The sequence below is a fragment of the Panicum virgatum genome, chromosome 2N, assembly GCF_016808335.1.
Source record: "Panicum virgatum strain AP13 chromosome 2N, P.virgatum_v5, whole genome shotgun sequence".
NCBI classification, from domain to species: domain Eukaryota; kingdom Viridiplantae; phylum Streptophyta; class Magnoliopsida; order Poales; family Poaceae; genus Panicum; species Panicum virgatum.
Window position 1 is genome coordinate 56308016 of NC_053146.1, and position 17216 is coordinate 56325231.

Consider the following 17216-nt stretch of genomic DNA (forward strand, 5'->3'; position numbering starts at 1 on the left):
ATGTTCCATTATTCTCATCAGAAGATCGATGAAACAAGAGCCAGTACCATAAACACCGGCATTGTTTGGACTTTCAAACAACAAGGAGCCATGCACACCTCTCGGCTCCCTAGAATTTTACATTTGCAGACTATTTACCCTCAAAAAACATTTACAGACTATATAGACTGACTGTGCTGCAATCCACGTCTCATAAATCAAGACAATGAACACGAAGTATACTCTGGAGAATCATACATAGCCACATGTAGGGTCGTCTAGAGTAAGACCGTACCTGTAGTGATGCACTGGCGTGCTGCAGGTAGATGAGACCGGGAGTTCAGGATGTGTCGGGGAGAGGAGAAGTCTACAGTTACAGCCTTACAGGAGAGGGCTGATCGGTGGAGCCCGTGGAAAAAGGGTCATCAATCTTGTGAGGGCTCGGGAATCTGGAAAAGAGGCCACTAAAGGTGGCCATCCGATCGCCCAAAATCGTGAGAGAGGCATGACTGTGTCCGCGTCTGTGTCGGCCCCAGCTGACGACGCCGGCCGGCGATCGCCAGAAAAAAAACTACTTATAAGGGGGTCGCTGGTAAAGGCACCGATCCGCAGCAGCGCGCAAAGAGGAGCGAGCAAGCAAGGTGTCTTTAGCCACACCCCGTCCGTGGCGCGCCTGTGCAGAAGGGACGATCGATCGCCGCTTGATTCCCCGGCCAGCAGCAGCTTGATCGGTCGATCACCGGCCGCGCCCGGGCCGGCGGCATCATCGTCGTCGACGACGACGACCGTCGCCGCCAATCGACGATATACATAGCTAGGAATGGCGCCGGTGGGGCTCCCGCCGGGGTTCCGGTTCCACCCGACGGACGAGGAGCTGGTGAACTACTACCTGAAGCGCAAGATCCACGGGTTCAAGATCGAGCTCGACATCATCCCGGAGGTCGACCTCTACAAGTGCGAGCCATGGGAGCTCGCAGGTACGTACGTCTCTTCTTCATCCTATCTGCTAGCTGCTGCTGCTGCAGAGTGATCATCATACATGCATCTGATCGACGGCGATCGATCGCCGGCGTGCAGACAAGTCGTTCCTGCCGAGCCGCGACCCCGAGTGGTACTTCTTCGGGCCGCGGGACCGCAAGTACCCCAACGGGTTCCGCACGAACCGCGCGACGCGGGCCGGGTACTGGAAGTCCACGGGCAAGGACCGCCGCGTGCTCCACCACGGCGGCCGCCCCATCGGCATGAAGAAGACGCTCGTCTACTACCGCGGCCGCGCGCCGCAGGGGGTGCGCACCGACTGGGTCATGCACGAGTACCGACTCGACGACAAGGACGCCGAGGACACGCTGCCCATCCAGGTTATTAACCTACCTTGCTCTCTAGCTTGCCTTAGCTTTGTGATGTATCTATCAGATCAGCTGCTAGCTATCTACTGAATCTGAATAAGCACGCGCTGCACTCATGATGAGCATCGAATTGCAAATACATTTGCACTTTCTTTGCTACATGTACATATATATATCCTATGCAAATATATGCAGCTTTTGCGTATATGTATACGTATAGAAGCTTCACATGACCATGATCATGTGCTAGGGCTTTGAGAGCTCGGCTCCTTTCTGTATTTCCTTTTGCCCTGACCTAGTGACCTGGGCAAAGAAAATTTCTGCGAGGCATTAAAACTCCTTTTGTTGCGTCTGTACGCACCACGATCGGTAGCAGTACGCTGTTCTCTGATACAGCTTTGGCTTCCCCACACTCTGATGAGACAAATATGTAGCCTTCCTGAATCCTGACCAAGAACAAAAGAAAGGGAAAAGGCGTCGCTTAGTATTAGTACGTAGTGCTACTTTGGTGGACAGGCGTATTTACGTACGTAATAATCCTCTATACTTCTCTTTATATTAGGATCAGCAGACATGATCTGCGTTGGGCTGTGCATTGATCATGTCAATGAGGCATTAAAGAGCAAAGCAAAGCAAAACAAAACAAAGCAAACCATCTCTCTCGCCCTCTTCCCGCTCTCATGGCCGAGCAAGTCGGTGTCGCGCGCTTTCCGCTTTATTCCATGCTGAATCCATCATCAGCCTCACACCCTTCCCTTCCCTCGCCGTCTTCTTTCTCTCACAAATCAACTCATCTCTTTTCTGGTATCCAGAGTAGAATACAACACGCTGCATAATCTACATCAGTAAAGGACAATGCTGTTTGATTTTATCCCAAACATTATTTAGCAAATGTAGCATGTAGTACAAGCATAATCGTGAGTCAGTGTAGCACATAAGTTAGCTTGCAAAAAAAGACAGAAATATATACTATGTGTTGATGATTCTTTTCTTTAATTATTTTCTTTTCTCCTTATATTACTTGCATTGTCATGATCAGGACACCTATGCGTTGTGCCGGGTCTTCAAGAAGAACGCGATCTGCACCGAGGTGGACGACCTGCAGGCGCAGTGCAGCATGGCGCTGCTGGAGGGCGCCTGCCAGCAGCTGCTCACCAGCGGCAGCCAGGAGTACCAGACGCCGTCGCCAGACGTGCCCGTCGGCTCCACATCCGGTGGCGCCGACGATGACGCGGACAAGGACGAATCCTGGATGCAGTTTATCTCCGACGACGCCTGGTGCTCCAGCACGGCCGACGGCGCCGAGGAGAGCACATCCTGTGTGGCCCTGGCCAGCTGAGAACGAAGCTCTGATTTGCTCAACGATGCTGCAGATGAAAAGAAAATCACCTAATAACTATTTTTTTCCTTTCTTTTTCTCTGATCGAGATGCTACTGCTGGCTAGCTATTAATAACCACCGCGAACGAGTCTACAAGGTGTAAGATCATAGCAATAAGCTGGCATCCTTTGGGTTTTCGGCTTCCATCCTATTGCTGGGAGTTGAAAGGATTGTTGCAGCCTCAAGGTTGTCGTTGGAGTCCTTCCTTGAGTTGAGTTCATAAGGAGGGATATATATATTTACTATACCATATAGTATATAGGAACAAACTGCTCCTTGATTTTTGGTTTCTTCTCTTCTTTTCTTGGTGCATGGTTTATCGAATGTATTGTACTTTTTGAGTGATTTCTTTTCTCTTTTTTTTCTGTGAGAAGCAGAGTGGATATAGCTATGCCATTGCATAGTTTTTGTCTTGTTATTCCAAGTGATATATATATATATATATATATATATATATATATATATTTGAACGAATAACATTCGACGAGTGCGTTTCTATTGATATAGGAGAAAAAAATACAAGATTATGTTCCTGGGAGACCATAACCAGACAACAAAAGAAAGAGGAAAAAAACACCAAATCAACGGGTTGGATTGGGACATCAACGCATGCCAACAACAACTCAACTCCGACCGGTCGGATTGGGACATCGACGCGAGCCGCACAACGCATCTCTGCAAGACAACACTGCCCTGTCGGATTGGGACATCGACTCGGACCTCAACCACCCCGTCGGATGCGGCAACCACCAACAATCCACCAATGTAATCGCCGAAACTGCAAACGCAACCCTGCATCGATAGGGATCCAACAGAAGCAGACCGCACCACACCGAGAAGACCACCGCTATGCGGGACCCGCCATAGTACCGCTGCAACACCACACACCACCCGACAGGATGAAACCACCGAATCCGGACCTCACAGGCTGCCTCGCAGTCGCCACCGCGATAACACAACGCGCGGGGGCCACGCCGCATCCGCCGTTGGACTCCAACTCTCTCTCGTCGCCTCAGGGAAACACCGCATGCGGCGACCTCGCCACCCCACCTCAGTCTCCACATCACGGATCCGTGTCTTAAGTTGCCGTCAGGGTGGTGGGCGAAATTGACCTACCTCCCCGGACCTCTGTCGAACCGCTGAGCCGACGCCGCAAGTCGACCTCACTTCCTTGCATCACCCGCGCACATAATTTCCGCTACCATCTCAACAAGTCGAAGAAGTCGCTAGCGCCATCATACGACGATGTTCCGCACCGGATAGCCCAGTCAAGCTGGACAAACCGCCGCAGTCCGCTGCCAGCCAAGTCGTCCCACGCTGCCGACGCCGCAAGCGCTGTCCTCTGACGCAGTCCCACACCGCACTGACGGTTGCCAAGCAACGCCAGCCGCCGTGGTCCGCTGCAAGCAGCCACAATCGACAAACATGCTACAACCTCCGACCGCCACCATAGCCGCGAACACCTCCACGTGGGCTCAACAACACCCATACAGCTTGCCATGCGGAGAGATTGCCACCACCGGCTGCGGCCGCCCATGACCAATGAACCAGAAATGCCAAGAGCTTAGATGGGTCTCTAAAGGTGACGCCTCCAAGAAGAGTAGGACGCCAATGGCGCCGCCGTCACCCGTCCAGGAACTGGACAAGGTTTTCACCTAGACACTCGTGGAGTAGGATTGGAGCTCCGACACGACACCCCCAACAGGGGAATGGCTAGTATGAATGCAAAATTGAAGATAATGCAATCATGACACTATACCTGTCCTCTCTAAGTTCTGTCAAGTCCCAGATCATCTTGTGTAGTTGCACCTGCAGTCTGCCAATAAAAAGAAATGGAAAATCAAAACTAAATATAAACACAAAGTAGTTCATCGGTGTACATGTATCATAAGAGATGAGGATATTCACATATACTACATTACTGAAAAGTTTAGAGATTATTTGTCAGAAACATTGGCTCATACTAGTTCATAGGGCATCAAATATCTATCTCATAAGAAAACCAGTTTTCCCTTTTATTAGCGCATATAACCATAGAGGATATATATATATAGCTTACTTGTTCAAACAACATTATTGTTCTTCTAACCATATCATATCAGATATAAATGCCTCTATGAATTCGGTATTATGGAAAAGCCTAATGGCAGGCGTTCAATCACATGCAGGCAGTTGTGATGCTTTGCTAAGCTGAAACGCTTGGGTTCACAGAAGGTTGAAGGAACACTATATCCGTAAGTAAGATTAGAGGTTAGGTTACCACATGCTGTTGGCAGTAGCCCTGCTGTCAATCGGAATCCCTTCCAGGTCAATATATATATGTATATAAGTGCAGTGATGTTTTGGACCTTCCTACCTTGGAAATCTTGAACCAAGTTGTTCAACGCGTCAGAGCGAATTACTCTATGGGAAGTGCTGTGACAACAGATCTACAATAACCGCATGCTGAAGAATTCTTTTCTGCCAATTTTGGCAAAACATTAGCATTGTGCTGTATCATCTTTATAAGCATCAAGCAAAACTAAAGTTCAGCAGTCTACCTCACACGCATCTTCATCGTGAAACTTTGTTGCAAGCGTGATGCCTCTGCATGTTCAGAGAATCAGAGTGCACCCTTAATGTCAACACACAGTACCCTGGCACCACCTTTGAATCGTTCCACCATTTCGGCAGCAGGTATATCAAGTATCAACTGTGAAAGCAATTTGCAAATCTACATTTAGCAGCAAATTTTGCTTTAGGCCACATGCAGCTGAAAGTGATGCCTGTCTTTTCTGTAGAATTGGCTAAGACTATACTTGCTTACCTCTTTACATGCATGTTGTCATTGTGGTGTTGGCGAAGTTAGAAGAAAAGGGCAGTGAGCCATGAAAAGATGAACAGAAAATATTTTTTCCCCAACCATGGTTGCAAATAAACAAAAATTATGTTATATTGATTGAGTTGTGATCATCGTATATAAATCTTTCATTTAAGAAAGAAAGGATCTCGATCATATCTATCTATTATTAAACTTGAGCTTTCTATGGAAGACAATCAAGTTTATGCATCCAGAGACATATATGCTAGACTAAAAAAGTGAAATATGATCCATAGTACTCGAGTACTCCTTTACCAAAATCCAAAGCTAAAAGTTTTGTCTGATCTAGATGGGTAAATAGATAGCAATGCAAGCTCATTGACACTGGAAGGCCTCATGGCTACATGGGCCTTTCCTTCTCTTTTTACCTTCCCTAAACTTTCTGTTTTGCAGTGCTGATCCCGATACGTAGAGACATGTTATTAGATAACCCTTGCCTTTAGTCCTCTTCTCTCTGACACTTCAAAGAGATCAAGCTTCTGAGACACAAAAACAAATTCAGTGAACAAAAGAACATACCCCCACGGCGCAAAGGGGCAATGCCATGACAGATTTCGCATCCCAATACAGTCCTACACAATCTACTAGCATGAATATCGCAAAAGTGTGTTATCCAAAAAAACAAAATAAAAGTTGGCTCCGTTAAAAGATAAGAAAAGAAGATCCTGCGGTGCTGTAAGACGCCCAGACTCCAGACTCCAGAGCTTGTGTGAGAATCATGTAAAGGGAAACAAGGCTACTTGGGCTACTTGTAGGGCAGGCTTTGAATCATTTCACGGAGGAGCTAAAGAGCACAGTGGCCGGCGACGGAAGGGAAAGACAAAGGGTAAAGACAAAGAGAAAGATCAGCAAGAAAGGAGGCAGCGAACTTGGAGGCCATGGCGCCGGCTGATCTCCCGCCAGGCTTTAGGTTCCATCCAACTGACGAGGAGCTTGTGAACTACTACCTCAAGAGGAAGGTCCATGGTCTCAGCATCGAGCTCGACATAATCCCTGAGGTAGACCTCTACAAATGTGAGCCCTGGGAGCTAGCAGGTAACCTGAAACCAAAGTTCATTCAGTTGCTCATCCTGAGAACTCATCTTTCCTGACTGAAATTGAGATATCTTTGTTTTGGAAGAGAAATCATTCCTGCCTAGCAGAGACTCCGAGTGGTACTTCTTTGGGCCAAGGGATAGGAAGTATCCAAATGGATGCCGCACGAACCGTGCAACCCAGGCAGGATACTGGAAATCAACAGGCAAAGATCGGCGGGTCAGCTACCAGAACAGACCGATTGGCATGAAGAAGACATTGGTCTACTACAAGGGTCGAGCTCCTCAGGGTCTGAGGACCAACTGGGTGATGCATGAGTACCGCATCGAAGAGAGCGAATGCGAGAACACCAAGGGGATTCAGGTGACTCATCCATCTTCCAATAGACCTATACATCAATATCAGTCAAACCCTTGTGTGTTGCTTCTGGTGCATTTAGTGATCTCAGATTCTCTGTTTGCATTCGATTGTATCAAAAAAAATTAGCCAACATCCTAAGATAAAAAGATGTGTGTTCTCTGTACTAATTAACGCCGTAGTAACCATGTCCTTAAATACACAGAAATTTTGAAATACCATGCTAAAGAAAAATTGACGATGAAACATATTCAAAAACAAATTAGGGCATTGCCTGCTCAAGGAAGCTACGTTGTTTATGCATGGAGTGCATGTAAAGTTAGGGCTCTTCTCCCCTTTCTCCCTGTATCCATCTGTGGTAGCCATAAAATATTCCTTGCTTCCATGGACCATAGCTACTTTGCAAAGTACAGCAGAAGTTTCTTTCCAGTTATTTAATGGGCCACACCGCCACACATGGTATGCTTTTTCTAGTGCTCTTGATAAGACAAATTTAACATCCAATTCCTGGTGGAGGATGTGAAATGATACAGCATGATTGTACACAGTTTAGTAGCTATGCAGAGTTCAAAGCGTACATAATCTAGGTCAGTTGCATGTGGATGCTATCTTAAAGCTTAGACATCCTCCAGTGTGGTCCATTGTTGTGTCGGTGGCTTTACACTTTATTCTCTAGGTCCCGATCCTACTTTACTCAACTGTAGAAAACTTAAAGCCAAAACTGATAAAAATGTCTGATCCCATGTTTAGTGTGAATTAGATCGAAGAATACAGGACATTGACAAACCAAAAAACTTAACTAGGATGGTACTCTGAAACGTATATAGTTCTGTTAGAGAAAGCATGAGTTGATATTTCTATGGCCTAAACAAGAGTTGAATTAAAACTATTCATGACTACCTATTTCAGTTCCCAAGGAAATATCACAGTAAACTATTTGCAGGTATGAGTGATTTCTTGCGTTCTAATTGAATTCTTTAGCAGCACATCACTTCTGACTTATGAGTTGGTATTTCTACGAATCAGACAAGAGTTGAACTAAAATCAAAATATGAGTGATTGCTTGTGTTCTAAGAAAATTCTTCAATGTCATGACATAAGTTCTGAATCTGCACATTGTTAATTTCTTGCTGTGCTTGATGCTGAATTTTCTAACCCTGGTCTCGGGATACTATCCCTTAAGACAAAAGCAATAAACATGGAATGTATTTGAACAAACAGAACATGGAACACAGCAAAAAAAATTCAAACAGAATGGTACAGTACGCTCTAGACAAACATTTTAAGTATAGGGTCTTATATGTCAGAGAAGGGATATAAAGCTCAAGGAACAACTTACTAGTATTCAATTTTGCATGGCAATAGATCTTCACCCAAATGGTTGAACTTCAAATCTTCCTTCAGTAGGTGCAACCGTGCAATACAAAAAACATCTCACCTGAATTGACAATGAAATGGAGAAGATGTCAATTTCGTGTTAATTCTTGCTGTTATTTAACAGGACTCCTATGCACTGTGTCGCGTATTCAAGAAAAATGCGGCGTTTGGAGAGTTCCATGAGCAAAAGCAAGGAGAGTGCAGCTCATCACAAGCTAAAGAAAAACAAGAACAGTTTACAAACGTCAGGGATGCTGGACAGTCATCTGGTTCAAGTGAGCATGGTAAAGACAACTCATGGATGCAGTTCATATCTGATGATCTATGGCGCAACAAAACAAAGTGATGGAATTGAAAAGACAGCTGTTTAACTACATCTAACTAGAAATTTCATTATCAGTTGCACTTAGACTCTGTATATGTTTGGTAACATCACTTCTCACTTTGGAGTTTCGACAGGATGACAACCTAAGTTTGGGACTCTGACTCTTCATGTAGAGTTATGCTGTAATAGATAAACATACTACTTTGGTACTTCAAGGTTCGTTTTCCTATGTATCTATCATTAAACACAGTGATTTATAGTGAAAGAAAAGTAAGATGCAGAGGCAGAAATCTAATTTGACAAATATTATTTACATATTCCTTTCTTATGCAGTAGCAAGCATCATTTTACAGTAAAGGTCACCAAAGGTGCCAATCCCCTTAGTCAATTACCTATGATCTGCAATCTCTACTCCAGGCCCTAAGGAGAGTTGTTTTCCTTCGCAATTACTTTGCCCTCTGCTTTAATGAAATAGCAGAACTCCTGCTCAAATTTCAAAAAAATAAAACTATGACCTAACATTGGCAGCACAAATCAGAATGCATTGTGGTACAATTCAGAAGAACCAAGTGGTTTTGAACTGTCAGATTTAAATTTCTGGATTCAGATAGAATCATAGAAACAATATGGTATGAGGATGGTACAGAATCGACATGAGATTTACAGGTTGCAAAATCAGGACAAGGGTGGAGCTAGACTGGTAGTACATAATAGTTTCACTAGAACCACGGCATCAGTATTCTTGGTCCCCAACCTAAACTACACACCATTTCCAGACTGTCTCATAGTTTGAGCCTTCCATGGCAGGATTGCGAATTTGGAATTCAATTTTAGCATGATAATTGTTAACATGACCCTTGTTTTATTGTACCTTTAGTTCAATTGCTCGATACCTTTTGAAATATGATCATTTGCCTAAATATAGAAGTTGCTTCTGAATACGTCAATTCCAGTTTAGTATTTCATCAACATGTTGGCACAACTACAGAAGTTTGTCAGATACTTAGGCCAAGCAAACATAACAGCGCGAAACTGATTCCGGAACGTTGGTGTCAAGCTCAGAATGATCAAGGTTCAATTCTTTCTTCTTCTTTTTTTGCGAGGGAAGGTTCAATTCTAACACGACATCAATATTCAGCTTGCATTCAAAGTACGGAAATACCTCTGAATGAACTGGCAAACAAGACATCGTGTTATAACCACAAAAGTGTGTACTAGCTGGCCTGAACCTGACGAAAGTCACCCCTAGCCCTAGGGAACAACCACCCACAAGAATAATCCCAGCAACTTTTGCGGAAGCAGCATCCATAAATCACTGAAACGAAAGGCATGATAATGACATGTAGAGGTAGAGGAATCATTACCAGCAGAGCAGCCAAGCGGAATCCAAGCTACAGAGGACACACAGGACAGCAACACCGAGCAAGGTTGCAGTTGCTACTCGCCGACACCGCGGCGCCGTCCTTATCCCGACTCCCAACGAGACGGAACAGTCGAGACTTTACCGAAACTACCGAAATGCGAGCGCCGGGGGGCATGATGCGGCCTGCAGCAGACAACAGGATTAATGAATCTTAGGATGATCATTGCATCGGTGCCGTCGACACCCTAGACAATGCGTCTTAGGTGCTCGACGAAATTACTGAACAGAAAGGGGTTAGCGCTTGTACCTTTGGTGCCCCAGCTCATGTAGCCTACTTCCCCCAAATAAAAACCGATAATACTGCCCTTTGCTTGAGATTGAACTCCGCAAATTTTAAGAGTTAACCACGAATTTACCACTGCGAGAGGCTTTTATCAACTTTGCAGTGAGAAATAGAGAATTACACACCGACGATCCAGCATATCAATTTCAATTTCGAGGGGATCTTCCGTTTCGATGCGCGCATTTCACAATTTCGACCGAATTGAACCGGTCTGTGCAGCCAGTAAGGGGGTTCCAAAATTGATGAAAACTGAACAAAACAAAATAGCATCGCACAATCCACATCGAGACAAAGAGCATAAGTCTAAACTGAACAGAACCAAATTTGAACTTCAAATTTCCTACATCAGCATCCTGCATGAAAACCAATGGCCTCGAACCAGCGGTTCTTACATCCACCCAACCAGCACGGAAGGGACCAAGCAACCAGCTACTCCATCTCCGCTACAGCAACTACCGGAACACATGAAGGCGATAGGGCTACCCATCGAACCGAATCACATCGGCAGACCCCTAACCTAGCCGCCGAAGCCGTAGAGGGTGCGGCCCTGGCGCTTGAGCGCGTAGACGACGTCCATCGCGGTGACGGTCTTGCGGCGGGCGTGCTCCGTGTAGGTGACGGCGTCGCGGATGACGTTCTCGAGGAAGATCTTGAGCACGCCGCGGGTCTCCTCATAGATCAGCCCGGAGATGCGCTTCACGCCGCCCCTCCTCGCCAGCCTCCGGATTGCCGGCTTCGTGATCCCCTGGATGTTGTCGCGGAGCACCTTCCGGTGACGCTTCGCGCCGCCCTACCCGAGCCCCTTGCCGCCCTTGCCCCTGCCCGACATCGCCGAAGCCGCCGCTCGCTCCCGCTTGTAGGTGGTGGTGGTTGCGCTGGTGTGAAGTGCGGAGCCTGGTGCTGAGGTGGGTGGGTTGGAGGCGTGTGGGTCTGGGTTTTATAGAGGCAGGGCTTTAGGGGCAGGCAGGAGGGCGCGATCCGTGTGATGCGATATGTGCACCGTCGGATGCGAGATGGGTGGAGGAGAATGAAGGGTGTAGGGGTGCACGGATCGGTGACATGGCGGGGTGGGGGAGCGGGAGGTGTGTTTCTTTTGTGAGGATGTGGCGGGGTCGACGGGTTTCGAAGGGAACCGTAGTTTCGTGGGTTGATGGAGTGTGGGCCCCAGCGTTTTGGGCGGCTTCGCGAAATTTCGGACGGATTTGTGGATGACAGTGGGACCTCTATGTCAGTAACAGTGATGAGATTGGAACGCATCGAGAAGTATTTTGGTGTGCGCGAATCGGTAGTGGAGGCGGATATGCATCAACAATCTAGTCTGGACTCTGGAGGAGACGCGAGGCCAAATTGCAAAGCTCAAAACCCAAAATGTAAAAACAGATGACGCTTAGCATGAGACACAGTATAGCCAGCTGATTACTCGTGAAAAAATTCTTATGAATTCAACTAGCCAAATGCTACCAGCTCAACAAACAATCACAAGCCAGGGCCAAAACTTGCCTTAGTTTTGACTTGCCACGGCAAGGCCCTGGAACTACGCTCTCTTGTTCTGTATTTGCGTATGAACATTCTTAGGTCCGACTAAAAGAACAAGCACAGACCTGCCATGTCAATGTATTAATGTATTAATGTAGTCAAATGTTCTTCATGCTCACAGAATCATGCTAGTCATAGTACAGATGAGCTGTACAAAATAAACCTGCTGGACTGGATATATTATCTAGAGTAAATTTCACCGGCGGTCCTCTAATTTGTTCCACGTTCTCATGCAGGCCCCGGTACTTGCAAAACGTCCATTCAGCACCTTAAACTTGCTATATCGTGTCACTGCCGGTCCAAACTGCCTCCCCGAGCCTAGCGCCTCTCTCGCTCATCCCCTCCCTCCTGCCGTCGGCCATCCTCGATCCACGCGCGCGGGAGCAGGCGCCGAGGTGAGGAGCGGCCACCAGCCTCTGCTCCGCGGCGGCGACGGCCTCGGACAACAGCTGCCACGGCCCGAAGCAGAAGCACCACCATCCGGTGGCGGCGCGGTTCATGTCGGCGGCGCCAGTGGAGCAGATCCTGGCGGCGCTAGAGGGGGCCGGCCTGGTGGTGCGCGAGCTGGACGACGGGTCGGTCAACATGGAAGGGACGCGGGAGGGCGAGCACGGCGCGCTGGTGGTGGTCGTGGAGATCTACGAGCTCACGCCGGAGCTGGTAGTCGTGGAGGTGCGGCGCAAGTCTAGCGACGCCGCCGAGTACGAGGAGTTCTTCCGGGCTATTCATGCGTGCTCGCCCGCAGCATCAAGGCATGCCCATGCGCGCAAGTTCATCGTCGATCATCGTATGTGGCGTAGTGCCTCGGACAGCAGCTAGTTCGCGGCCGGAGGAGCTCGCCGTCGCCGCTGGCTGCCCGCCCGCCCGACATGGCCGCGTAGCTTCGGTTCCGCCCGACCGGCGCCGGCCTCCTCCGTTGTAGGGATCACTGGGGTGTCCAACCCTAGAGGGGGAGGGGGTGAATAGGGTCGCTAATCGCGTTCTATCCTAGGGCTCAATCTATTTGCATGAGATAAACCTAACACGTCCTACACATGCTAGTTATGACTAAGGTTTATCTATGCTACTCTCTACTTACTCCTAAAAGACTTACAACATATAGCCAATCATAATCAAACTAACTAGGAAAGTAAAGGCACGCAAGATAGAGTAAATGCGGAAACGTAATACGGTAAGTAAAGAGGTAAGGGAGAGAATATGCAAACTCCTGTGAAGACACCAAGACACGATTTAACGTGGTTCGGTTAGGACACCAAATTCCTCCCTTCGTCCACGGCCACTTGTCCAACAAGAACAAGTGTGATGCCGAGTCTCTTCGCTTGATCACCGTCTTGCGTTCGCCACCAAGGCTTCCGGCAAGCAAAGGTTAAGTGGCGCCAAGTCACCAAGACAAGGTCACCGCCACCGTCTCTCTCAAAGCGTCACCAACGGCACCGTCTTCACTATCGGAGCTTCTCACCAAGAGGGGTCTCCTTTCCCGCACAAAGTGTCGTTGCCGCTCCACACCAAGTCGGAGGGTCACACGACAAATACACGGTTGCTTGCCGCAGCAAGACTTTGCTCAAGGGAGCTCTCTGTAGCATCCCGAAAACTCACCAAAATAAATCATGCGCTAAAGTTGTTTTATCGTTGAGCTCGACTTAAACCCGGAACCCTAAATTCCCAGAGCCTCTCCCGAACAACCCGACACCCGAATTCAATCCACGTCCCATCTCTTTCCCCATCCAACGCGACGCGTCATGACCGGCCGCCGCGAATCCCGCCCCCTCCTTTCCCCTCTCTCCTCCGACCGCGTGCCCCACCTCCCGCGTCCCGCACGCCACGCGTGGCCGACCGCAGCCGCGGTCGCCGCTGACGCGCACCGCCCCTCCCCCTCCTTTTTTTTGCTTTCTCTCTCTCTCCCTTTTCCCCCATTTCCTTTTTCTTCATTTCTTTTTTCTATTTTCTTTTTCTTTTTTCCCTTCACCCTTTTTCCTTTTTCTTTCTTTCCCTTCCTTCCCTCTCTCTCTGCGCCCGAGCACCGCCGTGCCCGGCCCTCCTCCCCGCGCGCCCAGCCCGGCCTGCCCTGCCCGGCCGCGCCTACTCCGCTCTCGTGCCGCCTGCCCGAGCGCTGCCCAGCCGCGCCCTGCCATTGCCCCGCACGCGCGCGCCGCTGCACCAAGGCCGCCGCTGGCGCCTCGCCTCGGCCCCGCTCGCCCTGTGCCCGCGTGCAGCCGCCGCGCCGCGCGACGCCTAGCAGCAGTGCCGCCGCCTCGCCGCCCGCACCAAGGCCAGCGCCCAGCCTTCCCCCTCCACGTGCCACAGTGGGCGGTCTCGACGCCCTCGCCGCTGCACGCCGCTCCGCGACAACCTAACGCGGCCGCCCGCCATTACTCCCGCCCGCAAGCCTCGCCGAGCCGCCACCCACCTCCACCGCCTTAGCTCGGCTATAAAAGAGCCCCCGAGCTCCCCGGCCATCCCCGCAACCGCACTCACCAGCCCTAGCCCTTCCTCCTAGACCGCAGCGCCGCCGCCACGCGCCACCAGAGCCGCCGCCACCCGCTTCCGTCGCCCCGCCTCTGAGCGCCGCCCCAGCCCGAGGTGAGCCGGGGAATCGAACCCCAAGTGCCCCTAGCCCCTTTTCCCCCCACTCCCGGCCGCCGCCGTGGTCCAGGACGGCCAAATCGGCCGCCGCCGGCGCCCCCTACCGCCTCCCCTGTTTCCCCGTGCGAGGGGAGGAGGGAGATGGCAGTTTTGCCATTAGGCCCTCCCCCTTCCCTCTATTCCATAAAGAACCCCCCCCCATTTATGGCTCTTATCCAAAAACAACCCTGCCCTTTGTTTTATTTTCAAGTAAACCTTTCCACTTAAAAACATAATTCTAAGTATACCCTTGACCCTTTCAGTTCAGTCCAAATATTTCTAGAAATTACAAACAGACCCCTCCCTTCTCAAGAAAATAATTACAAGTAGGTCCCCGCTTCCTGATCTAGCCCCTGAACCCTTACAAAACCTATTATTTCATGCGCCGAAACAACTCCGATTGACCCCAAACTTTACCATGTCACTTCTATTATAGTTTCGGGCCGCGTTAGTACCAAACCACTCAAAGATGTCACTTCTATCTCCATATTTTATGTGTTTCCGACCCGAGCTCAACGATAAGTCTTTGTTTTCTAAGTATTGATTGTGTGCTTGTTCGTTTACGTTGTAGACCACGGAGTGAACGAAGGAGAACCCGTCAGCGAGCCGTACTGTGAGCAGGAGAACGAGGACCAGTTCCGCGACCCCGAGCCCGAAGGACAAGACCTCCCCGAAGGCTACGAAGACGGCAAGTTCAATCCCATCCTTTGATGCATGTTTCTGTCCTAGTTTTTATCAACACAACCCAATGGCCTGCTTTATAAAATTGCATATGTTTTGCTTGCATGAAAACACGGTTGGATAGCCACCCCTTGATTTGTGATGACCATTCCTTGACCACCTAGATTAATGTCTGATTTTGCTTGGACGTTAATCGATATTAGAACGCTTAGGATTTTACTCATAATACTATTTATTTCATAAAGAAAATGTGTGTGTGTGGGATGGGATGAATGTGGTGTTTTTGTAAAGAAAGTGTAGACGGGGTGGATGGCATTTCTACGGATTTGCCATTTGGTGTGCTTGTGCCAATGTGGCAAGGCAAAAGAAGGGAGATATCCATCTTGTCGTGTCTAAGGACCGAGTTGGTGTGTCATCTCACCTAACTCCACTATCGTGCAAACCACTCGACCGTTGAATGGGCAACGGCGTAGCATAAATCCCACTAGTTGGTGTGATAGCCATCAGGAGAGCTGAGAGCAACGGGTGACTAAGGAAAAGGGATAAGCCCCGAGTGACTTATGCCCGGTTATACCTAAGTGAACGGTCGATGACCCCTTGGTGCATCCCGTGATGGCTAGTCAGGCTTAGCTATGGTGGGTAATGGCTATGTTGGGATCTACACCGACACGACGGTGTTCGAGTTGTGGTATCCTACTTGTGGGTAAAGTTGCACACCTCTGCAGAGTTAAGAATCTATTTGAATAGCCGTGCCCACGGTATTGGGAGAGTTACGGTGTGGTCACATAACTAGTGTTTCTTGGGATGGGCTAGCGTGAGTTGTTTTTGGAATGGTGTCCGGCCGTTGTGCCGTGTGCTACGACGGACGGGGAGTCCGGTAGCAGATTAAAACTTGAACCCCGTGTTATTACAAAATCTGATTTTCAAAAGGTTTCTGTTAAAATAAACCCCGGCATAAAATATCATTTTTCTGTAAATTAAACCATAACCTTATCCTTGATTTACCTATGCATATTATTCTAATATAACCCCCTCCGTGGGTGTGGTTGGACTTGCTGAGTACGTTTGTACTCACCCCACTCTTACTTTTACAGAGGAAGACCCAGACTTCATACCGGACGACGCCGAGTAGGGTTATCGTTCTACACCCAACCTTGCCTGTGGAACCGGCCCTGTCGAGATGCCTCCGCTGTCGCAGTACTCTGAGACCGTGGTAGACCCCATGTGGTTTGCGGTCTGGTGTTATGTCGTAGCCTGGTTAATTATTATAATCATCTGTATCGAGTGTCCTCCAAGGTTTGTACGGTTTTGAACCATCTGATGTAATAAATGTGGCATCAGCCTCCTGGGACTGGTGCTTTGTATCACATTTAAGTCTTCTCTCTTGAGGGGACGCTTCAGGTGGTATCAGAGCCGTAGGTTGGCCGTAGGACGTGACCCTAGGAGCGAAACCCGTTTTCAGGACCTTTCATCTTAGGACTTTTCTATCCTTAATCCTTTCCTCACTCAAACACTTACCTTTGGTTCTTGCCCTGTTCCAGATGGCTGACAATGGATGGATTGGCGGAATCTGTTTCGCAGAGCCCGGCCTTCCAAAGTTGTTGATACTCAGCCTGGAACGCATTGGAGTTGTGGATCCGCCAGAGTTTCTTTACCGAGAGTACGACTCCAAGGGCACTCTTCGGTGTGACCTGATGATCTTCATAGCAAGAAGCACCCGCTACCCTGATGTGGACCCTTGGTTCATCTCCACCACTGGATTCCGTTTCCCGGATACCTATCGGAAAGCCGCCCGTAAAGCCCTGGGACGGCTCCGAGTGATCTACAAACATCACCTTCAGCGGACTCCTATGGGATTCTTCCCGCCAACTGAAGAAAGAGGACGCACCTGGATCGCCCGGATGAGAGGACTCGGAAGGGAAGAAGAAGACCTGGAAGACACAGTATCCCACCTGTCCATCTACCTCACCGGCCTGGATGAGCTCTACCGTGAGCAAGCAGCACAGCTAAAG

The 17216-nt window shown here is 48.9% G+C and overlaps 2 protein-coding genes, 1 long non-coding RNA gene and 1 pseudogene across 6 annotated transcripts; 2 read left to right on the forward strand and 2 right to left on the reverse strand.

Moving 5' to 3' along the window:
* The first annotated feature begins 572 nt into the window (after positions 1-572).
* On the forward strand, positions 573-3118 carry LOC120658412 (NAC domain-containing protein 86-like). The gene is made up of 3 exons (XM_039936689.1): positions 573-956; positions 1057-1337; positions 2365-3118. Exons 1-3 carry the CDS (start codon positions 800-802, stop codon positions 2662-2664), a joined length of 738 nt encoding a protein of 245 aa, XP_039792623.1. The 5' UTR covers positions 573-799; the 3' UTR covers positions 2665-3118.
* Positions 3119-3222: 104 nt separating this feature from the next.
* Positions 3223-10256, reverse strand: LOC120658480. Of its 3 annotated transcripts, XR_005668695.1 has the most exons (6): positions 10024-10256; positions 9052-9142; positions 8297-8395; positions 5246-6044; positions 5062-5165; positions 3223-4521 (listed from the first exon to the last, which is right to left on the reverse strand). It is a non-coding gene; the product is annotated as an uncharacterized LOC120658480 (long non-coding RNA). The 3 variants fall into 3 exon arrangements; XR_005668693.1 differs by having other exon boundaries at positions 5246-8395; XR_005668694.1 differs by lacking the exon at positions 9052-9142 and having other exon boundaries at positions 5246-8395.
* On the forward strand, positions 6340-8939 carry LOC120658421 (NAC domain-containing protein 45-like). The gene is made up of 3 exons (XM_039936697.1): positions 6340-6600; positions 6686-6963; positions 8459-8939. Exons 1-3 carry the CDS (start codon positions 6444-6446, stop codon positions 8678-8680), a joined length of 657 nt encoding a protein of 218 aa, XP_039792631.1. The 5' UTR covers positions 6340-6443; the 3' UTR covers positions 8681-8939.
* Positions 10257-10663: 407 nt separating the features above from the next.
* Positions 10664-11283, reverse strand: LOC120658456 (annotated as a pseudogene). Its single transcript, XR_005668665.1, has one exon. The product of XR_005668665.1 is annotated as a histone H4-like (transcript).
* Positions 11284-17216: the final 5933 nt, after the last annotated feature.